This window comes from Panicum virgatum, chromosome 8N (genome assembly GCF_016808335.1).
Source record: "Panicum virgatum strain AP13 chromosome 8N, P.virgatum_v5, whole genome shotgun sequence".
NCBI classification, from domain to species: Eukaryota; Viridiplantae; Streptophyta; class Magnoliopsida; order Poales; family Poaceae; genus Panicum; species Panicum virgatum.
This window is the reverse complement of record NC_053152.1, coordinates 4,655,195-4,679,471: the sequence shown is the minus strand read 5'-3', so window position 1 is coordinate 4,679,471 and position 24,277 is coordinate 4,655,195. Positions and strand designations below refer to the sequence as shown.

At 45.2% G+C, this 24,277-nt stretch overlaps 1 protein-coding gene and 1 pseudogene across 2 annotated transcripts; both read right to left on the bottom strand.

Moving 5' to 3' along the window:
• Positions 1-5,372: 5,372 nt before the first annotated feature.
• Positions 5,373-14,539, bottom strand: LOC120686653 (annotated as a pseudogene). The gene is made up of 6 exons (XR_005680291.1): positions 14,322-14,539; positions 14,022-14,204; positions 12,433-13,500; positions 6,155-8,306; positions 5,927-6,050; positions 5,373-5,767 (listed from the first exon to the last, which is right to left on the bottom strand). The product of XR_005680291.1 is annotated as a disease resistance protein RGA2-like (transcript).
• A 4,977-nt stretch (positions 14,540-19,516) lies between these two features.
• On the bottom strand, positions 19,517-20,217 carry LOC120686646. The gene is made up of 3 exons (XM_039968855.1): positions 20,186-20,217; positions 19,800-20,052; positions 19,517-19,710 (listed from the first exon to the last, which is right to left on the bottom strand). Exons 1-3 carry the CDS (start codon positions 20,215-20,217, stop codon positions 19,552-19,554), a joined length of 444 nt encoding a protein of 147 aa, XP_039824789.1. The 3' UTR covers positions 19,517-19,551.
• Between the last annotated feature and the right edge of the window lie 4,060 nt (positions 20,218-24,277).

Genomic DNA, 24,277 nt, shown 5'->3' with positions numbered 1-24,277 from the left:
TAAGTTTGAGAGCATTGCATTTATCTATTATTGTGGCTTGTTCTTTAATTGCTAGTCTGTCTTCCATATTGAAAAAGTAGCTGGTCACAACATGAACTTAAATGCTAAATACTTGAGAGAGCAATATGTCTTGTTATGTATGACTAAGTGCAGAGAGGACATTGAGGGGCAACGCTGATTGCTTTATAAGCAAATCTCCTGGACTTACTCGAGGACGAGCAAGGTTTAAGCACGGGGGAAATGTTGGCGCTCCTTAAGTACCTGTTTTATCCCTTTTTTATCCTTGATAATAGCATGAATTTAATATCAAAATCACTAACCGTCCTAACCCCGGCCTAATTATTGGTCATTTTCACATTTGCACATATATTTTGGAGGAACTTCGTTTTTGCAGGTTTTTGGCCTATTTTGGAGCATGAAATGATGAGGCCCGTGATCGAGCGCTAACACGGAGAAAGACGAAGGGCAAAGCCCAAAGGAAGGACCAAAGCCCATGTTGATTCGAAGCCCATTCATGCACATCCACCTTCCAAGAGAGCCCAAGAACCAAAGCACGAAGCCGTAAAACTCTGGGGAATTAAATAGAAGATGCTGGAGCTTGGACGACAAGCACCCCTATCTAAATCGCGGAGATAATGACGTCTAAAGCCCACATGTAAAGTTGAAGAAAGTCAAAATGTCGAGAAAAACCACATGGAGGAAGATGGGCTTGAGATTTGGAGGTTTACCCATGAGATCAACTCAGCCCGAGAGATATTCGAGCAAACAGCATGATCTTTCGGTGCGGATTCAGAGACTTAAACAGCCTCTAATGAAAAAAGGTTGATTACCAAAGTTGTGGGCCTCGATGAGAGCTTCGATTTGGACATATGGAAGGCCCAATTCGGGTCAAGGAGCTAGGAGATATGGCCCCCGAAATACCTACTGCGCAGACAAGTCCGAAATCAGACAGATTTTCTTCCGAGGCTGTTTTGGGGATCTTATCTTTGTCTCCAAGGAAAGCAGTGAATACCAAAGTTGGAGATAATTTCGTGGCACACAATCTGGACACCGAATTTGCATTATTTAGAGTCCGGACATAGGAGATATGGCATCGGCAAGGAAGGGATGCGAAACAGGAAAATCTGGACGAGGCTGATTTTATGGAAACCAAGTTTTCTTCTCTCCCAAGGAAGATCTCGTGCAAGGCAAGGTGGAACACGCCCCAAGGCTCCCCAAGGGCATAAATACAACCCCCTAGGCGCCCAATGGAGGGGATCCAATCCACCCAGAACTCGACGAAAACCTAGGGCTAAGACCGGAGGGAGACGACGGCCGCTGCAAGTCTTCGAGGGTACCTAGGAGATGGCTTAGGCCACCCCTAGCCGCCATGGCCTCCCTGCGAGGTTGTGCCATGGTGGGGTTCGAGAGTCATCCCCAACATTCGTCGGGATATGTACACACACGATGGTGATATCAATCTACTCTTTATTCTAGTTGTCTCGACTTTGGTCTACTTCAATGCATGCTTTCTTTCTCATATGTAATGCATCCATATGTTCATAGTAAGATTAGATTTATTCGTGGTAATTAGTCTACATCTTGCGGATACGTTGAGGTAGCATGTTTTAGCTAGTGGTTGATTACCCTGGTGTGGTGACAGCATGGCGGAGGGAAAAGTTCTAGCGACGACATGATGTGGAATGGGATCGATGGCGAGTACCATGGGAGTCTGGGGTAAGGCTTTGGGAAACCTTAGGCGTCGACACGCACCTCGCACCGCCGACCTTGGGAAAGTAGGCCGCTTGCGAGCTGCCTTTCTGAGAGTTGATTTCGTGTACCTTTAGTTGAGATGCAATCTATGCTTTGATCACCTTTTTCACTAGAACCGTACCTAGAGATGATAGGCCCTAGCTCCTTGGTTGTGTTATCTCATCTACGGTTGTGGGTGTGATGAATACTTATGCTTCATTCATATCTATCAAGTGTTCAATTTATATGCAATCTTCGCTTCATGTTTAGCATAGGTTTGATAGATTAGATGGTAAACCCTAGTCGGTTCGCTTTCGATCCACGGATGATAAACCTTGGGGGAGTACTCTAAGGGAAAAGCTACCACGATCCGTGCACTTGCGGTACGTAAATTGGCGCTTTAAGAAGCGTCAACAGAGCTACATGAACGACACACGGGAGCCCGACATGTGGTTCGTAGCCCCCGTGTCAAGGACCCATGAATCCGCCTCGTGCTCCCTCTCCTCGGCGTCGAGGTGTGCCAGGACCTTGTTCTCCAGGAGGTGAACGGCTGCCCGCACTCCAACTCCTGCTCCTCCAGATCCGGATCCCCCATCAGCAGGGACTGGGGTCCTCCGCGCCAGGAGTGTGCTCTGCCTCTCTCCCAGAGCTGCCGCAGCCGGTAGCCTGGCCGCCCCTTCCTCCGGTAGCGCCTGCTCAGATGGACAGGGGAGGAGCATTGACCTTACCATAAGCAGAGAGGGTTCCCCTTCTTCCTGCGCAATGTGGGCCTACTCCTTCATGGGCCGAGATGGGCATTCTCGGGTCCAACGGCCAATCTTCCCACACCGCCGTCACTAGTCCTTGCTGATCTTGCCGGTGGAATTGGCCGGCCCAGTTGATAGAGACGATCTGGAATCGCCGCCACGACCTCTTCCGCGTCTACGCCTGCCTCCCCAGCGCGCAGAGCTCCCGCTCGCGCCGCCGCTCCCTTGATTCTCGGCTTCATGCTGCCTACGACGCGTGTTCCACTCCTCCTCCGTGATGTATAGCTTGCTGTCGTGTTGCAGTGTCGCCGGTGGCCCCTCGAACGACTCCTCCGCCGCCTTGAGTCTCCCGGTCAGTTCCGCCACCGTGAGTGTGGAGGTGTGAAGGAGCGTGTGGATCGCAACCAAGATCTGCTTGAACCGTGATGGCACACTCCACCACATCTTCTCCACGATCTTGCCTTGGTCTACCACCTTGCCGAGGGTCGCGAGGGTCGCGACCATGCCGGTCAGGCGTGGTGCATAGTCCTCCACTGTCTTGCCGTCCTTGAACGTGGCGAGCTCGAACTCACGCAGCAGCTACTGCGCGGTGTTCTTCCTGACTCGGTCATTGCCGACGCGCATCGTCTTGATGGCGTCCCATGCCTCCTTCGTCGTGTTCATGTTGGAGATTGCCGTTGCTAGCTCCGGCGGCACGGCGGTGCAGAGTGTGCCGTGCACCATCATGTCGTCGTCCAGGTCGACGTCGCCGACTTCGATCGCCCGCCAAAGGTGCCGGGCCTTGAGCTTCACCTTCATGAGCTGAGCCCAGTCGGAGTAGTTCGTCTTGGTGAGGACGGGGTAGCTAGTCCCGCCGCCCACCTCACGAACGATCCGCTCGATCACGACCTCACCGTTCTTAGCTCCGCTCGTGCCCGCGCTGTCGTCCTTGCCGCCCTTCTTGCCGCCTCCCTTCAGCGACGTCGGCAGAGTGCTCGACATCGCCCACTCGATCGCGCGGTGACGATTCCAATGACGAAACCTCGCCGCGATCAATCCCCGGCCTGCAACTGGATCTGATGCCACTTGTCAGAGAACGCCGGAGAGACGATGTTGCACACGTCGCCGGCGAACTCAGGAACACGCACACACAAACTCACGCGAACTGGAACTAGATGAACACAAGCACACGGTCTTGTTTGTGCTGCAATGCGACAGCATTTTTCAGACTGTATTCATGCATTTAAAGGAAACCGATTACAGGAATGTCGAGGCCGTGGACTCCGACATGCGCGGCACGTCCATCATGGAGCGAATGCCATCCCAGATGTCCTAGTACGTGCCACTTGACGCGCTCCCTCGCGAACATAGCACGAGTCAGAGCTGAAAACGCGCACAGCCCAACAACCGGCCATGCGCATGCTAACCAACCGAGAGGAAGCTAACTAACAGAATCAAAATAACAGCTAGGCACAAGAATTATTCTACACAGCCGAAGATATGAAAAAAAAACAATCCACGGTAATGCCGAGAATTCCCTGCTGCAAACAGGAAATATATGTCCATTCATATCGGTGAACCAAACGGAGGCCAACGAGAGCCTCAGCTATTTTTCCTGTGCCATCGCGCCGCGTGTCCACTGGGCACGACCGCCTTTGTCATGCGGCAGATGCGTACGCACGCGTGGCTTTTTTACTCGGCTCGCTCACTTGATGATATTCGTGGGCCCAACCTGACCTGTATATGCGCATCACACGTGGAGGCTTCATGGCGCGTCCTCGCCTCGCTAAAATTTCCGTCTTCATCGCTCAACATCGCCCTTGCCGTCCCCTGCTCTTTGCAGACCTGCAGTGAACGGGTGCTGTGCTCTAGCCCTACCACGTTCGTCATGCCGTGCAGAACAGATACAAGACCAATGTGGAGGTTATACGGACGCTCAGAGCATACATCTGCCTCCTCCAGTGTATTCAACCTCTTACCGCGTACAAGAGAGGCTGCTATTGTTTGTTTCAATTTCTGAAATACATTTTTTTCTATGCATGTGCTTCGCAAATACTATAATTCCCAAGTACCAACTTAGATTTTATTTGGATCCAAATGCTAATAGGTGAAAATGCCAAACTTTAGCAGTAGCTTCTCCAAACGGTGGTGGACGAGCTAAACTTTAGCCAACACTCAACTTTATTATGTGCATGAGTGCTAATATGTGCTAAAGTTTAGCACTCAATTTTAGCTCCTCCAAATAGACCCTTAGTCCACATATTTTTCTTTATTCAGACCTACATCCTATTTATAAGAGGTTGTTTGTATCCAGGTTAATATCTAAAAATGCTAAACTTTAGCACTAGCTTCTATTAACAAGAATCCCAATGGGATGAGCTAACCTGACCATGTTTAGATTCAAAAATTTTACAAAAAAAAACATCACATCTAATATTTGGACATATGTATGGAGTACTAAATGAAGTCTATTTACAAAACTTTTTGCATGGATGAGTTGTAAATCGCGAGACGAATCTAATAAGCCTACTTCATGATTTGCAATAGTGGTGCTACAGTACCACCCGCTAATTATCAATTGATCATGGATTAAGTAGGCTCATTAGATTCGTCTCGTGATTTACAACTCATCCGTGCAAAAAGTTTTATAAATAGACTTCATTTAGTACTCTAAAATAGTAAGATTCCATTTCAAAATATTTGCTCAAAGAAACAGCAGGCAGCTACGCTCTACTAATGCCAGAAGCTTGATCTAAGAACTATGCTGCAAAAATTAGGCGAGTAGGTGTTAAAATCTTGTCTCAGGACATGATGATCTTCACCACCTACGAATAGCCGAACCATTCACTATTGAGTGTGTACACAAAAGAGATTCGAAAGAGCTGCAATTTCCGTCAGGGAATGCACTGCGGGTGCAGTTGAATAATAACTAAATAAACCTTGTATATGTTCCATACGAAATGATTTCGTAGTGTGCGCAGGCGCAGAGAGCAACAATTAACTAGTGGGAAGTAAAGAAAGCAAACAAATAGATTAACTGAAAACAGTCTTGTTTTTTTACAAGCACTTGCATTGGCAGATGGTGCAAGTCTGGACTCCTCGCATCCAATGACTACTGGATCTGTCATTACAATCTTGATGTTTCATTTTGTTGCTGGTGCCTGGTATATCTGCCTCCTAAGAGTTTTGTACACGCTCGATACACTGCTGGTTCGGTCCATTCATCCGAACTGGAGGCGATGTGGGCAGCTTCCCTGCAGTGCAGGCACGCTCGACGCAACCAGGAAATCAAATGGCGATAAGCAATGCACCTACACGGATCCCCCATATATGTTAATCAAATGTCAAGGATGGGGCACGCTGAACATTTGATCAACGTGATGAAACAAATTCTCTTTTGAAACTGCACATGCACTCAACTAAAATATTCTCAAAATGGAGGAAAGCAATTGTTATGTAAGCAAATTAACCTGAATCGGAGGCAGAGGGGCTGACGTTTGTCAGCGGATGCATTTCGTCCTACCATGCACTCATCTTCAATGGTACTTGTTTTGTCGCAAGCATAAAACTTCTGGTCGATGCGTGCCGCTGATGCTGCAGATGGAACATTGCATAGCCAAGGTAAGAAAACAGACCAAGCGAAACAGAATATCTGCAATTAAAATATACTAGACGAAGCAGTTGCGGTGTTAATTTACCTTTGGCAATAGCAGAGCGGCTGATATTTGTCTCCAAGTGGAAAGGATGCCTCGTGTAGAGCACGTACCATTTCCTCGGAACACCTTCATCATTTGCATATGCCTTAACTTGCTGGATGTGTCTGAACTTGTCCCACTCAGGACCAGTTTGCCCTGCTGCTATGGAAGTGAGCAGCGATAAGCTGCAGTACAGTAGCAAGTGCGTTGGACTTACATCCTGCAGGTATCTGGGGACTGTTTCCATGGCATGATCCTCCAGGTTGAGTGCCCGTAGTGCAGGCATGCCCTCCAATACCTTCATCTTAGGGCACTTGACGATGACGAGCTTCTGTAGTTTTGGTAGATTACTGATCCTCTCCAAGTCAGGGTTCCTAAACACATCGAGGCGAACAACAGAAGTAAAGTTCTCCAAGCAGCTTAGCTGCTTGACACCATATATGGCTAATATCTTCAAAGCCCTTGTGTGGAAGGCAAGGCCAGCAGGCATGCGCCTCAACTTGCAGTTCTGGATTTTAAGCGTCTCCAACATGGGCATGGCTTTCACTTGCAGCTCCCACTCCCATTCCACCCACTCGACCAGTCCAACAAAAATCAGCTTACTCAATCTGGGAAATGAGACCCCTACCTGGGAATGGTTGTGGCAGTGATGGTTCGGTTGTAGGAATTCAGGCCCAACACGCTTGATCGCTGGGGCACGAACAATCTGTAGGAGTTCCAAGCAGGGGAGCTGACACAAGCCATTAGGAAGCTCCGTGCAGCTGGCCAGGTCATTGATCGTTAGATTCCTCAAGCTCCCAAGGGGCACAACTGCTGTCGACATCATCCACATTGGGAGCCGCTGACCAAAGTACCCTCTGATTTTGAGGTTTTCTAAGCCAGACGGAGGTTGGAGCTCATTAAATACCTCTTCAATTTGTTGCTGCTGCTCCTCAGGAATGCCTTCTTCATCTTTTACCAGCTGGCCATCATGTTCAATTCTACTTGTGCATTCTAAGAACAGACGGCTCAACCGCACCTTGTCACCAATCCTTGCCTTTTTTGCAAATGAGGATGATGACACATTCTCTAGGCCACTTATATCAAGGTCAGCTAGTTGGCAGAGGGGTCCCAATTCTTCAATACTGCACCAATCACCATCCATGTGCGCTGGAAACCCATATAATTTCCTTAGATTTGTTAGACCATGAAAATCCTTAGGTATCCGTCTTATTTCTGTGTCACGAAGGTTAAGAAACCTCAAGTGTTGCAGTGTTACAATGGAATTTGGAAGATTTACCAAACTCTTACAACCAAAAAGGCTAATATACTGCAGGAATTTCATCTCACCAATGCTTCCTGGTAGCCTAGATGTATTGGTTCCTTCTATGGATAAATACCTCAAGTGTTTGAGTTGATTCAAATATTCAACTAGTGCATCAAAATTTGCTTCTTGTACATGTAGTGTCCGTAAATTTGAAAAAACAAGGAATGAATCACCAGGCTTGATTTTTATAGGCCCCACTGATAATAGTGTTCTTAGTGATGTCTGTCCTTGTAATGAATACCACTCTAACTCATCTGATTCTGATCCTCTTGTTTCCAGCGATAAGCGAAAATACTTTTGTGAATTGATTTTGTCAGCAATATTAGTTTCCCTGTTCTGTGCTACTAGTGCTTCATTTCTAGCCAAGTACTGAGCAAATGAGCGGACAACATCATGCATATTGCAAACTGTTTTATCAACATAGCGTATGTCAGGCTCAATAAGGTTCCTCTGTATCAACTCATCGTAGTACTCTTTTCCTATTTCCTCCAAGTCACGTGAGGTTCCATGAACAAATCCTTCACTAATCCACATGCCAATGATCTCATAAGCGAAGAACACTCTGCTCTTGGGAAGGAGTGAGTAGTGAAGAAAGCAAGGCTTCAAACTAGAACATAAATCTTCATAGCTAAGATATATTGCATAGTTCAGCTCTTCAGGCATTTGGGATACTGACCATATCGAGTCATTTAGGACATTTTTCCACTCCCGTCTCCTTGCTGTTTTTTGACGCAAGAGACCTCCCATTACTTTCACAGCAAGTGGTAAATAATCACATTTTGTTATAATTTCCATTCCAATATCCTTGAGCAGTTCAATCTGGTCTTCATCATTTCCGTTTCCAACTACCTGCACAGTAGCCAGGCCAATAAGTAGTTTGTAAAGTATCACTTATGCCAGAGCGTCATGATATTTTCCTTCATCACAAAATAAATAAAAATGGAGCCTAAGTTTACGACTGTGTGTACAGATAGATGTTAACAAGTAAAAAATGGTAATGACATTCATTCCAAGAGAAATATAACATACTCCCTCCGTCTCAAAATAAATGCAATTCTAGGACCCATCACACAAACCAATGATAAGTGTAAAATTATAAAAATACCATTTATCTTTTGTAAAGAGTGGATGAGGTGTTAGTTGTCTTTTACAAAAATCTTCCGAAAATTGTCTTGTCTTTTATGGTAGGTAGATCAAAGTTCAATTTTTGTGGAACAAATTTTGAACTCTACAGTTGCATTTATTTTGGGATGGGGGAAGTAGTTTTTACCATACACTTATAGAAGCCAGTTAATTATGTCAAAAGTATATACATAACATGGTAGAATAACTTAATGGCAGTTTGAATTTTAAACTACCAGCTCACCACTATCGAATGAATAATGTGTCTTGATCGCACGACATAGCTATTACTATGTGGGATTGTTAGATGTACTGCGGGCAAGGAAACGTATTACTGAAAATTCCATCAATGTCCGCCAGTGTTAGGTATATTGCTGTACGTTTGCAAAATATATTTCGCTATTACAAAAAAGCATATCCACTCATGTTTCACAATATCATGTATATGATGAAAATATAATATATGAACAATAATATACTATAAATGTATAATGCTTCGGACAAACTAATAATTTAAAAGTAAAACTAATTTATTTGACCAAAACATCATATTTTAGAGGCGGAGAGAGTATCAAATTAGCTAACACGTTACTTAATAGTATTTTTGTAGACCACGTGCTTAAATAAGAGACATAAGCCAAGGCACTTCTTATCATAGAGTAGTAAGTAGCACTCATTTCTTTTAGACTAGCCTATCAACCCGTGCTACCACAAGGGCTAATTAGAATTAATATAAAAATAAGATACACACTACTATAATTCTGGATTTTGCGAGGCACTTAAAAAAGGCCTCTGAGGTGTGCACAAAAAATAAACGCCTCTGTTAATGCCCAGCATTAATAGAGGCGGTCATATTTTGTTAACTGAGGCAGCTCCAAAAAATGCCTCAAAAAATTGATTAACAGAGGCGTTCAAACATAACACGACCGCCTCTGTTAATACTACTATTAACAGAGGCGGTCAAACATAACACGACCGCCTCTGTTAATGGACCGGCCCAATCGCAGCCCAATTGAAAAATGCCTCTGAGGCGTGCACAAAAAATGAACGCCTCTGTTAATGCCCAATATTAACAGAGGCGGTCATATTTTATTAACTGGGGCGGTTCCAAAAAAATGCCTAAAAAATCGATTAACAGAGACGTTCAAACATAACACGACCGCCTCTGTTAATACTCCTATTAATAGAGGCGGTCAAACATAATACGACCACCTCTGCTAATGGACCAGCCCAATCGAAGCCCAATTGAGCCAAGTTGCTGAAAGAAGTATATAAGAAACCCTAACTCCCTCAAACCCTAACTCTCTCTCTCTCTCTTCTCTCACCCTTCTCTCCCTCTCCCGACGCCGCTCGCCCCGCCTGGACATCGCCCCCTCCCATCGCGACGACCCCCCGCCAGACCGTCTACGCCGCCCCACGCCCGCACCCTACACCGCTCCCCGCTAGCCCCCGATGCCAGCCCCCATCCTAAGGCTGGATCCGCGCTGCCTAAGGCCGGATCCGGCGGCGGGAGGCGGCAGCGGCTCGGCGGCGGCCGGATCCGCGGTGGGAGAGGGGCGGTGGCAACGGATCCGGTGGTGGCGGCGGCCGGAGGCGTGCGTGGCTCAGCGGCGCCAGCGGATCCGGTGTGGCGGCGGCTAGAGGCGGCGGCGGCGGCGGTGGCGGCTCGGCGGCGGCGGCGACGGGCCGACGGCGCGATGGACTCGGCGGGCTTTTCGTTTTTTTTGTTTTTTCTAAACCATTAACAGAGGCATGCAACAAACGCCTCTGTAAATAGCCATTTACACTGACCCTAGGTCAGAGGCGTTTAGGGTTGCACGCCTCTGAAAATGGATTCTAAAAACCTCTGTAAATATTTTTTTATAGTAGTGACATATTCTAAATATATATTCACTACTATAAAAAATGATTTACTGTGACCTTTTTAAAACATCTCCGAGGCGGGCAGAAACTTCAACCGCCTCGGTTAATGGTATCTATTATCCGAGGCAGTCATTTTTTATTAATCGAGATGATTAGAAAAACCGCCTCTCAAAATGGATTAACCGGGCGGTTGTTCTAAACCAAATACCTCGATATATATATATATAGGGATTGAGACTCACATTTCATCTCCCTCCCTCACTCGTCTCCATCCCGCATAGCGGCGGCGCCCTCCATCCCCTACATCACGCACGGTGACCCCCTCCCCAGCCTCCCTCCTGGCGGGCCCTTCCCCAACCTCCCTTGACGCGCTTTGGAGCCGGCGGGTGCACTGCGCGCTACGGCGAGCGGGCAGCACGCTGTGGCGGTGGGCAGGCACTCCGACCAGGTGGGGCCCCAATGGCGGAGGATCCGGACAACAGGGCCCCCTATGGCAACAGATCCAGCCAGGAGGAGCACCCATGGTGGCAGCAACGGCGCCCTAGATCCCCGGGTCTGGATCCATTGATGGGCTTGAGGGCCTGTAGATGGGCTCAGCAGGCTCGTTGATGGGCTTTTCCTTTTTTTGTCTTTCTTTATTTGATTAACCGTGGCGGGTAGCAAACCGTCTTGCAAAATATTTCATTTATCGTGACCTTTCATCCGAGGCGGTTGTGAAAAACGCCTTGGTTAATCATTTTTGCCCCTATCAATTTAGATTTTTTGTATTAGTGATTCTAAATCTCACATCCTCTTTTATATATTAATATTCTAACACATATTTTGAAACAGATATTATCATTATTTAGTTATAGTATATTTCATTTTGCATCACACCTCCATGTGTGTTTGATATATATTTTAATTGAATCATTTATTTATGAATTGATATTTTTATCTCTTCCATCATTCATAAATACAGGATGACACATATCGTGGGTAGTATTTTTATATCAACAATTACATATAATATATTAATAATGACATAAATAGTAATTTAAAATTTTATATTGGTGCACTTTAATACTTTGTTGTAATTATACAAGTTAGATACATATTTAGGGTTACTTTAGCTCTTAATAATAACATAATTGGATAACTATATGCAAATTTTGGGGGTTATTTGCATTATTTTATAATGGCATAGGTGGATAATTTTTGAAGATCAGGAAGTTACTTTAGATTTTTTATATAATGACAGAGGTGGGTAATTTAGATACATATTTAGGGAGTTACTTTAGTCTATTTTTACAATGACAGATGTGAGTAATTTATTAGAAAAGATATCAGATATAATGGCTATTATGATTACAGTTTTCCGATTGATGGTCGGATGTTTCTGATTTTTGCGACAATTTTTAGGATTTCCCTATTTTTTAGAGTGTCCATCTAGGATCCTAAGTGTCTTCACGTGGAGGCTGGTCTCCAATTAGTAATAGTAAGAAAAATCCATCATGTAAATCCTCATAAGTAACTCCCTAACATTCTAAAAATATCATTCATCGATACATTCGGCAGGGTCTAATTATCATTAACAATAGCATCATAACGAATCTTTGTCAGCCTAAATTTGTAATGCATGATAGATACAGATAAGGAACAAGTCATTGTTGTTATGGTGGAGATGGATGCCGTGGAGAAAAACACTAGTATATGGTATAATTTCCTAAAAGTAAATCAGATATAACGTTACCCTAGGATGTCTACATAGTTAAAAAAACAATTATGCACCTCTGGCATTACAAAACTAATCTACGATAACCACCTAAATCATTGACATTACTGATGTAGAAATCGATATGTGCAAAAGACAAAAACTAATACGGTCGGAAGGGATCCAGCTCTTGCTGTTAATATCAGTGCAACTAAGAATCATCGTACATTAGTGTGATGCAGCTGTATGATGAGTGAACTAAGAAAACAATGATTCTTTAATTTATGAGTTACAAACCTTCTTCTTGAGCAACAACCATGCATCTTCGGGATCAAGTTTATTGACATTGTGGTAGGGTTTTGTTGCCATCATCCCTCTTGCGACCACGTCATGTCTTGTGGTGATGAGGACACGGCTACCATGAGCTAGGGCAGCACTGACCAAGGGAGTTTGGAGCACATCCTCCCATACTTGATGCTTCCAAACATCATCCATCACCAATAAGGTCTTTTGCCCATTCAAGGCTTCCTTAAGAGCTCGCTCAAGTGCACCTCTAGTATTTCCAGCAGATTGGGGGTCACCCTTAGCTTCAATGACAGCTCTTCTCAATAGCTCAGTCTCACTGAGGTCCTTGTTCACACTCAACCATATTTTCTTTGTAAATTCTTGTTGGATGAGGTCATGATTGAAAATCTTCTTAGCTAGGGTTGTTTTACCAATCCCTCCAACTCCCACAATAGCGAAAACCAAAAATTTGTTGTTCTTACAATTTGATAGCTCCACTGTTGTTAGCATCTCCACCAAGTGTCTTGTGTCCTCCTCGATATTCTCACCGACCAAACTTGACTCATCAAGGATCCCAGATGTCTCACGACTACCAAGGCGAGAGGAAGCCACCCTCCTGCTACAGTCCGCATATGAATTGAGGTTGATGAAGTTGAAGTCCAAGCTACGTTTCTTGATATCTTCTAACCTCTGGTTAAGGTTCTTGATGCAGCTGCCAATCTTGTAGGTGTGAATGGGATTCCGCATGCAGAAAATAGCAGGGGGTTGAAGCATCCTGCATCATGGCTTGGACCCCGCTCCATGGCCTTGAGCTGACAAATGTCGAGGATGTTGGTGGCATCATACATGGCCTCCCTAAGCTCTAGTACCCATGCTTGCACACTCTGGTCGGTGATGCTCCTCTTGTCAGCATCTAGGAGAAAATTCTTGAGGTCCTTGAGCTTGATGTCCATCTTTTCGATATCTCCGGTGACTCCCAGCAGCATATGCACCTCATCCCTTGCCATCTCCGTAAGCATGTTCTGGACGTAGGATGCCAAAGCATCCAAGACCCCCGCCATGAATATCAGTGTCTGGTTTCTGTATGCAGTACAGAAATTAGAACAAACATCGTATCTGTTTTGCAATTTATTTCAAAATAAAGAATGGTCTTTGAAAGGTTTAATTAATTCTTATACTGTACGTGCTAAAAAAATAAAATATTAAAGGATGGAGAATAATTAATCACTATACCTACAGCAAGCTAGCAATTTGACAGAAAAGATATCAAATTGTACGTGCCAAGGAACGTAATCCACACACCAGAAGGCAGAGCTAACTTGAAACAGAGCAAAAATTGACTCCGATGGGAAGATGGATGGTCGTCTGGTCTGATGAACCTAGCTAGGATTTGCACGCTCGGCGCTGCTTTGTGGTAACACAAGTCATGCCATCGTATACTTGTTTGATGCAAGAAAATATGTCTAATTTAGTCACTACCGTGCTTCACCATTTCTTTAAATTAATCTTACAGCTGAATTTGAAGCACAAAGAATTATATTTGAATTCTTGTTTTTAAATATCGGTAAAGCTGCATGGAATGCCCGAGAGATTTACCATACCTTGATTAGCAGGGGGGAGGGTGCAGTCCAGGATCTTAAGCTCTTTGGTAGTGATCCCCCGTCAGCTTAATTTGAATCCTTTTTTTAGTTACAACAGTGATCTCCCGTGAGGGGAAAAAGACAGATGCTAAAGTCCCATGATGAAGTTTTGATTTTTCTTTGCTTGTTTATACTGATGATGTACTGCATGATGAAACAGATAAATTGGGTCAAAATCGGAGGCCTCTGATTCATCCTGGCCTGACTCAAACGGCACGTACCAAGAGGCAGAACCAAGGATGACAAATTGCACAAACTGACCTGAGGCCGGCGAGTTGGAGGTGGACTGATCTGGCTTCGACACGGTTGTCGTCTGCAGTCACAGCTACTGCTCGACGGAGGTGATGGTGGTGAAGAGAGGTTCACCAGGAGGGCTTTTTGCTCCAACGTGAGGTCGTCATGGCCAAGAAGTACTACTGAAGCCGGCCATGAGTCTGGTAGCTTGGTTTTGCTGGTGGAGTTAAGGATGACTAAGTGAAGATGATGGTGGTTCAGATGGTAGTGGGAGGGTGTGGTAGCCGAGGTGTATTAATAATAAATTAAACGAAGACTGGTTCCACGGAGTAGGAATGAGGCCTTCTCGGAAGATGGCCGGTCCGATTATATGATGCCTTCCTACCTTAGGACAAATATTCTGCAGCCTTTTTCCGTGGCAAGTTCTTTTTCTTCAAATAATATGCTGTCATTGAACTATCAGGTAGCATGCGGTGGTTGTACTCAAGTTTTTTCTAAAAGAAAATTTACTCAAACCTTGTTCCGTGGGTGAATGGTTGAGCTGCCCTGACAAGTCTCCACTACACGATGGCGGCTTACTCTAATCTCCAAGTGGCTGCCAATGGCAGAGTAGTACACCAACATTGGTGACGGAAGACGACGACCAAGGCGAATGGTAGGCTGGCCGTTCCTTGTTCGAGAACGGAGGACCTAGCATTTTCGTACAGGTTATTCAACAATCACCCACTAACCGCGCACCTTTTATGTATCCTATGGTCGCTATTTCGGTTCTTCGGCGGCCTAATAGTAAAGAACATGGCTCATTTGACCATTATTTATGATTTTATTGATTGTATGATAACATAATTAATGGGACTAATAAGTTTGTGATGTTATATTTGTAGGATTTTTAGGTCTCATGGATAAAATCCAATGTGTCCAATTCACCGTCGAGACGCAAAACCATAGTAAAAAAGCAGAGAGAATATTTTTGAGGTGTCCAAATGATCGTCGCGATGAGTTGGACAAGCGGATGCAAAAACAGTTGCACCGGTTTAACAGATGACCGAGCACCGGTCTAACCGATGGTCACCGGATAAACCGACGCAAAGTCATCGGTGCAATGGACAGAGCGCATGAAGACCAAGTCAAGAAATCTCAGTTGCACTAGTTGAACCGACGGTCAAGAAATGGGCGTCGGTGCATTCACCGTACTATTGACCAGAGAGCATGTCAAACGCGCAGAAGCCAAATTTTCAGCACCGGTTGAACCGACGGTGCATCGGAATAAGGCGTCGGTGCAATGACGTCAACAATGCTAGAAGATTAGGAGAAAAACCTCAGTACCGGTTGAATCGACGTGGCGTCGATGCAACGCACCAGTCTAACCGGTGGCCTCTAGAGTACAATGTCAGAAGGCCAACAGTTAATTCAGAGCCGAGTGACCGGTTACACCAGTGCCCTGTCATCGGTTCTTCTGATGTCTACACATAAAAAGACATAACGACTACAAACGGCTAGTTCGAATTGTTGGCCTATATATATGCCATCCCCCGGTCATTTGAAGATTGCTGGAGTTCAGGAACACCCCACACACATCCAAAAACATCTTCAAATCATCTAAGAGCTTAGTTATCATATCTTTAGTCCTTAGCACATCCTTGAGAGTGTTAGTGCTCGGTTAGCTCTTTAGTGAGTGAGATAGCAAGGTGTTGTGCCTTGTAAGCTGGTTCTAGAGTGAACCAAAAGAAGATCTTGGTGCGCCGACGTCTTGGAGCCTTGTTGGCTCGTCGGCAACGTCAACGACCCTCCGATTTGGTGTGGAGTGGCATCGATAACTTTGTGAGGGAGACGTGCAGACCCCAACCCTTCTTGGTGAAGCTCTTTAGTGGAAGGCGGATCAATGTGACCGTGATTGTGTTCACGGAAGAGACTTGATTGCCGTGAAGCGATACTCTTCATGTGTGCTTTAACAATGTGGATGTAGGTGTGTCTTTGTGGCTAACCGAACCATGTGATAAATCCTCGTGTCAAAGAGTTTGGTTTCTATCATCCCTCCTTTAAGCTTCCGCATTTATTTATTGCAATCATTATGTGCTTTTACTTTCATAGAGTAGTATCTTGTTAGGATTGGATATAAGTTGCAAAACTTGTTTTGGGATGAAGATTTTACACTAGTTGAACCATAGTTGCACATATAGATAGCACGTTTTTAGTTTAAGTTTTGTGCAATCTAGTTGGAGCCATAGGTTAAAATTTTAAGTTGGCTAATTTACCTCCTCCCTCTTTTAGGCTAGTGCACCCAATCACTTTCACTGATGCATGCATTTGAAAGACAGATCGATTCTGACCCCCCCCCCCCCCCAAGTTCTTTTCGGTAGGTATCATCGACAGACTAAGAAGGTGACTTCTGAGGTGTTTTTAGCAGTGCTCTGATCACAGGCTGATCCCGTCAAAAAAAAATGTTTCTCTTTTCGGTTCCTTGCTAGTAGCTTTGCGTGCCAACAACTGCTACGGGACGAACTGCAGCGACTGGCCGGCCACGCTGCCTGCTAGCCTAACTCATCAGTCAATGACTTGGCACGCTGAGGCGACATATTTGTGTTCTTATCTTATCTCTGACGCGGGCTACGCAGAAGACCGAGGATGACCTTGCCCCTAGCTGCACAAGAAACCTTGTCGACCAGTACCCATGCCGTGTGCCACTACCGGAATTCTCTAATTCGCCGTGTGCCCCAAGCACACGGCAAAGCCTAGTAGGAACACAGCGAAGACTTCGCCGTCAGTGGCCGATGGCGAACCCCCGACGGCAGCGCTAGGCACGGCAGAGACCTAGTTTGCTGTGTGCCATCTGTCGCACACACGGCAAACACATTCGCCGTGTGTATCCAAGGGCACACGGCAAAAAAAAGGCCAGACGTCGTGACGCCGCCGGCCTAACGGCGTGACGAAGGACTTCGCTGTGTGCCAGGAAGCAGGCACATGCCGAAATTTCCCACTTTGCCGTGCGCCACCTGGATAGGCACATGGCGAAATCGGTCACGGGGGCCAGCAGCAGAGCTCTTTGCCGTGTGCCCTTGGCTTTGGCACACGGCAAAGTATTTAGGTTCGCCGTATGCCCTTGGATTTGGCACATGGCGAACTATGGTCAGTTCGCCGTGTGCCTGGTCTAGGCACACGACGAACTTGGTGTTCAGGGCTGGCCAAATGGTCACTTTGCCGTGTGCCTAGTCCCTGGCACACGGCAAAGTGACCAAACAAATCCTATTTTTTTTTGTTTTTCATGTAAAAAGGACTCCATATCACAACATATATATCACATGCATTACATATCATAACAAACGTCACAGACATTATATATCACAATATATATATATATCACAACTAGCCACAAATAACATCAAACACATACAGAAGTCCAATGCAAAGTTCTGCAAGTTCACAAAATATCCAGAAGTTCACAAATACATATCCAGAAGTTCACAAGTCCATAAATATTGAAATAAACAAGTTTATGGCTGTGGTGGGTCGTCGAACGGTGGGGCGCCGCCGAACTGAGGCTGGAACAACTGCTGTGGGAGCGTCGGTGAGATGCCCGGCGACAATTCTGGCGTATTCGATGCCGCCGATAGATTCTGCAAAAAAAGTAAGATAGTAAATTGCAGGTGAGACAAAAACCAAGTTCTCAAGTTATAATTCATGAGAGGAGATATGCTACACTCGTTTACTGAAATGCATTGGGACAGACAGAACAGAAGTTCAAACTTTCATTGAAATACCTGATTTCGAATTCCTATGATAATGCATCTTGTAATTCGAGCTTGAAACTTCAGTTTCGAATTTGATTTGCATAACTAGATCGACCAAATTACCGCAAACGAATCCATGAACCTCTTCTATGAAGAAACCTTCGCCAATGATTTTATTTACAAATCAATTTCAACATTTCTATATGTAGTTTGGGATAGTTTAGCCAGTAACTTTTTTCAAAATGGAACCTACTTTAAATTTTCTACGAACTCGGATATCCAAATGAAAACTCCAAATTGAAATTTAGACACACTAGCGCTATTGCAAACGCTTTCCATTTCGCTTACTTATTTTGCCAATAAATAGAGCACTAAAGGATCAGATGTAGGTCCCCTAAATCGTTAAGTGAGTAATGTAAGTCACAATCTCTAAGTCTAAAGTTCTCTAAGTATCTAATACTTCAAAAGAAACTAAAGGGTTTTCAAGATACTCACCGGAGGAGTAGGAGGAGGAGGAGCCACAGGGAATTGCATGGCTGGGATGGGATTACCCATTTGGACAGAAATACTTTGAATATAGTTGTACATCTGGGCCATCTCGGCCGCTTCTGCTCGTTCTCTTGTCGTATCCTCCTCTCTTCGGCTAGTGCTGCCTCGTACGCCGCCTGTTGTGCTTGCATTCGGTGCTACAATAGTTCATGACAATGTTACAATGCAAAGCAAATATATGTACAAAACGAATGAACTATGAATAAATAAGAAATAACCTGAAGTTCCTGCACTTGGAGCTGCGACGCGGACAGCCGTGGGCATATGGCCGGGCTATTGGCCGTGCTCCTCGCTCGAATATGAGAGAGGGTAGGAGTGCTGGCCGTGTCTAAAAGGCCGTCACCAATGTAGTAGCGCCCATGTTTCTTGCTCCTCCCACCCTCATAATGACTTCTGCATCAAGGGGCTGGGTCCTCGGATCCCAGTCTGCCCCATGGACCTGTCTTCCCATCTCTGTGTACGCCTGGATACGACTGTGGACGGACGGGTTGCTGTACGCCGAGGGCGGGTCGTCAGGGTTGTAGGTGACGTTGGATGTCGCATTGCCCTTGCGGGCCAGAGCCCATCCCACGAACGGGTTGCACTCTTGGCCTTCATGTGAGGACGACTGTTAAAAAGGAAGAAGTTGATTACAAATTATGCTGAATTGAATGTTAGATTAGAGAAATGAGTCTGTGTAGTGTGTACCCATCTAGCCCTGTACTTGTCGTTGTTGAGGCTGCCTTGATGGTGCGCTGGACCTAGCATCAGCAATCGCCACTGCCGGGCAGCGTCGTGCAAAGCCTGCTACTCGGGGTCGAACCACTTGTCCACTATGCGCTCCCAGCACACGGTGTCATTATGACACCACCACGCAGGGACCTACACGTGATCAAATGCATGACATGTAAGAAAAGAGACATTTATCGATGTTTTTCATCTTATAATAAATTTGAACTTACCTGTAAATATTGCTCTCGGGTCAGCTTCAAATCCCTCGCCTAGGACTTCCCGATCTTCTGCTTTAGGAAATGTGCACAATAGTTGATGACGCACTGGACTTGCGCCTCATAATGCATGTCCTTCACGAGTTTAACGCATCGATTGTGAGCCACAATCGCCGCCCGCTCCTCGTATCCCTCATCACACCTGTAAAAATCCTGCATATAAAGACGATGGATCATGTCATCATTAACAAAATGTTCAATAAATGTGAAGTATTCACCATTTTTTGCCGGGAAAAACTTACCCAGAGCTCGCCCTTTACCCGTTCCGCCTTGTTCTCAAAGGCTCTGCCGCTCCAATCCAACTGATCGTTGTTGGCGGCGATGTAGTGGTCCCACGTCCAGGCCGGCTCGTACCGTCCTTGATAGTGGACCAGGCCTGGGAAGTGCTCCCTGCACAAAAGACCCAGGATGCTATTGACCTTGCGTTTGTGAGCACCGCCACTGAGGACAGTCCAACTCCTGCAAAAGTGATTAAGAGAAAATATTAGTTTGTACCTTGATTTTCGAGTTAGGAAATGAAAAGGTAGTAATAACATGTCAAATTACTTACATATCCCCGCACGGTTGAATCAGCGGGCGCAAGGAAACATGTATCGGCCTATCTGGGAGTCACAAGGGACCTCGCAACCAGACAGCCGGCGTAGAGGTATCCTCGGCCATGTCCTCCTCCTCAGACGACTCCCCCTCCTCCTCCTGCGCGTCCGCCTGCCACTCCTCCTCCTCCTGCTCCTGCTCCTGGTCCTGGGAAGGCTCCTCCTCCTACTCCTCCTCAGACGGCGGTACAGGCGAAGGCTCTCAATGCCTCCTGCCTCCACCCTTCCCTCCACCCCTCTTGGGTCCACCCTTCCCTCCACCCTTGCCTCGCCCCAACTCGGAACCCCTATTGGAGCCCTCACCAGCATCCGAGTGTGGCATCATTCTTCTGTACAGTGAGGCGACCGATCGTTGAAGTCTGCCGCCCGGCATCTTTCTTCAATCACCTGCAATTAAAAATAGTAAACCAATCAGCACATATATACAAAACGATCTTATAAAGAGAAAGAAAATAAATGCAACATAATTAAAAAGTAACATAATTAAAGAAAATAAATCAATTAGTACGGATCATACATGTATTAGAAATAATCATCTTCATCGGGATTAGCTGGATCATATGTCTCATCATCACTATCACGCAAGTCGAGAAGTTCAAGCCCCGTGCTCTAAAGGTGGAATTTCATCCTCATTATCATCACCTAATTCTAATCGCTCAAGTAATTCTAGGTCCTTCGCATTATGAACCACCTCACCAGTGTCCTCGTTATCAACCATTTCATCATCGTGTACTTCCATTTCGATCACTCCGGTTAAGTCTATCTCAAAATGCCCTTCAAGCCCATCTTCTTGAAAGAACTCCCCGTCATATGTGTTTGGGTCTGTGTTGTAATCCTCATTATTTGGAATAGGTACTTTACCGTGTGGTGATACCTTGTATACAACGTCCCAACCCATAAGGCGATCGTCGATTTTGCACGGATATGAGAGATAATAAACTTGCGTGGCTTGTTGAGCCAAAATATAGACATCGTCTCCTAGATACACTAATGACTGGCAAATTTCGACTAGGCCGATATGAGGGGTCCGTCGCACTTCGTTAGGATCAAACCAATGGCATTTGAATATGACAGGCTTAAGAGGTTTGCAACCATGAAATGTGAGTTCATAGATTTCTTCAATTATGCCATAATACTCGACCCCATCAAGGCCTGTCGTACAAACTCCGGAATTTGTTGTTCTTCAATTGGGCCGACTCTGCTCGTGGCTTTTTGTGTGAAAGCGATATCCATTTACATCATATCCGGAGTATGATAAGACCCTATAGGCACAACCATTGGAAAACTGTCTGAACTTAGGACACATAGACGCATCATTTTGGGCCTGCAGGTAGAAGCATGATGGTTTGTCATACTATTCGCACGGAAAAGGAACTTCAAATGTCTAACAAGCATGATGGTTTGTTATACCTTGTGCTTGAACCAAGAAATGAAATCGGGGGCTCTTTGTCCTACACCCGATTTAAGAAGGGCGTCAAGTTCCTGCGGGGTTCGAACTCTTCGGCGATGCCAGAATTGTTGAGTAAATTCCCTATATAAATGAGAGGTGTAAGGATTACCGGGGTGTCCGACCCTAGAGGGGGAGGGGGTGAATAGGGTCGCTAATCGCTTTTCTATCCTAGGGCTCAATCTAATTGCATAAGATAAACCTAACACGTCCTACACATACTAGTTATGACTAAGGTTTATCTATGCTACCCTCTACTTACCCCAAAAGACTTGCAACCTATAGCCAATCCTAATCAAACTAACTAGGAAAGTAAAGATAAGCAAGAAAGAGTAAATGCGGAAACGTAATGCGGTAAGTAAAGCGGTAAGGGAGAGGATATGCAAACTCCCGTGAAGACACCAAGACACACGATTTAACGTGGTTCGGTTAGGACACCAAAGTCCCTCCCTACGTCCACGGCCACTTGCTCACAAAGAATCAAGTGGGATGCCGAGTCTCTTCGCTTGATCACCGTCTTGCCACGCCTCCAAGGCTCCCGACAAGCAAAGGCTAAGTGACGCCAAGTCACAAAGACGAGGTCACCGCCACCGTCTATCTCGAAGCGTCACCACGGCACCGTCTTCACTATCTTGGAGCTTTAACACCAAGTAGGGGCCTCCTTCCCCGCACAAAGTGTCGTTGCCACTCCACACCAAGTCGGAGGGTCACACGACGAGTACACAAGTTGCTTGCCGCAGCAAGACTTTCTCTCAAGCTAGTTCTCTCAAGAACTAAGCCTAAACAAGCACTAAGCACTCTCACAAGTGTGCTTAAGCCTATATGATGTACAATGAAGCTCTATGGTGGTTGGAGATGATCTTTAGCTCTTGTATATTTCCTTGAACTCCAGCACTCTCAAATGACCCGGCCTTGGGGGTATATATAGGCAGCACAAGCAAATATAGCCGTTGGAGAAAAGCTGCCAGAAAAACGCTTAACGCCGGTTAATCCGACGTACCTCCAAAGCCATCGTCGGTTTAACCGGTGTATGTAAACTGCTACTTGAAAAACTAGCCATTAGCAATTAACCGGTGTATTGCCGGTTTAACCGATGCAATCAACCGGTGTATGTAAAATTAGCGTCGGTTTAACCGGTGATTGTAACTTCTTCACGTTCCTCCAAAAACCACCTCTCTGGACAACTGAACCGATGCAATTGACCGATGCATCGTCGGTTCAACCGGTGTATGTATTTTCATCGGTCTTCGTTTGGCAATGCACCGACGTATGCATTTTCTTCAACGTCGGTTAATCCGGTGAGTGTACCTTCAGTTTCCAGCTTCTGGACAATTACACCGGCGTGTGTATTTTCCTTAACGTCGGTTCAACCGGTGTATTGAATTTCTTCACAGTCTCTTCGATTCTTGTCCTACGGAACCCCCGTAGGGGTGGCCCTTCGGGCCTTGCTACGCCTCTCTTCTCTTTGTCATCACTTGAACCTAAAAGCCTGAGAATAGTCATCTTAACAATCACATTAGTCCAAGTGTTGTGTGTGTCATCAATCGCCAAAACATTATATTGAAATATGGCATGAGAGGCCATTTTCGCTACAATCTCCCCCTTTTTGGTGATTGATGACAACACAACCAAAGCAAGCAAGATGAATTGCAAGAATATGAAATTGATACCAATTTGAAAAGTTAGAAACTACTTAGCTTGCTTGGATGACATTTCAATGCTCATTTTAAAAGCCCTTGATACCAATTGTAGAAAGAATTTGTAGACCAATGGCTTGTATGTGGTTTGAACCATATGAGCAATGAAAAATTTGTACCTTAGTCCATGGGATCATCAAATTGCACTTCTCCCCCATATTGACTAAGTACCTCCCCCTATCACCATGCATCCTATTGTATTGCATTTTCCATCCCTCCCCCTTGCTAATGGCGTCATTTACTCCAAACTATTTGCTTGCTTTTAGGGTACACTTCTCCCCCTTTGTCATCAAACACCTAAAAGCTTCATAACCACTAGCAACAAGGAGCATTAGTAGCAAAAGAAATTCACTAGTGATAGAGTTATACCTAGCCATGCCTCCCTATATCATTTATCTCTTTAATCTTTGGGAGTTATGGCTTGGCCTTCTTCTTTCCTTGTCCAACCTTTCTTGATCAATTGATACCAAATGTAGGGTTAATTGCAATGTGCATTATTCTTGATATCGAAGGATTGAGTGTATTACCATATGGACAAAAGGAGTGTGACTACAACAAATATCACTTTGAAAGTATGTTAGTCACAAAAACACAAGCTATAGAGTTAGCTCCCCCTAAATGTGTGCAATAGTGTTTGAATCACTTAATCAAATGTATGCACTTGTAATTCACATAATGGGGATCAAACTCTATAACTTGAATAACATGACACCAAATGAATACCAAAAAATAGGATTGATACCGATTGTAGACTTCGGTATTTTCTTTCGACAATATGTGTCATGGAGAAGCAACGGTTTTTCGCCCATGTAGGTTGCACTAGATAAGAAATTAGTACCAAAACAACCTACCATATGATATTTCTAGGAAAGCATATCAAATAAAAGATGCCAAAAGTAAATACCAATTGTAAAGATAAGATCATGCATTCCTAGAGAGGCATTGAGCTACAATGATGCATGAAGGATATCAAATGAAATTTA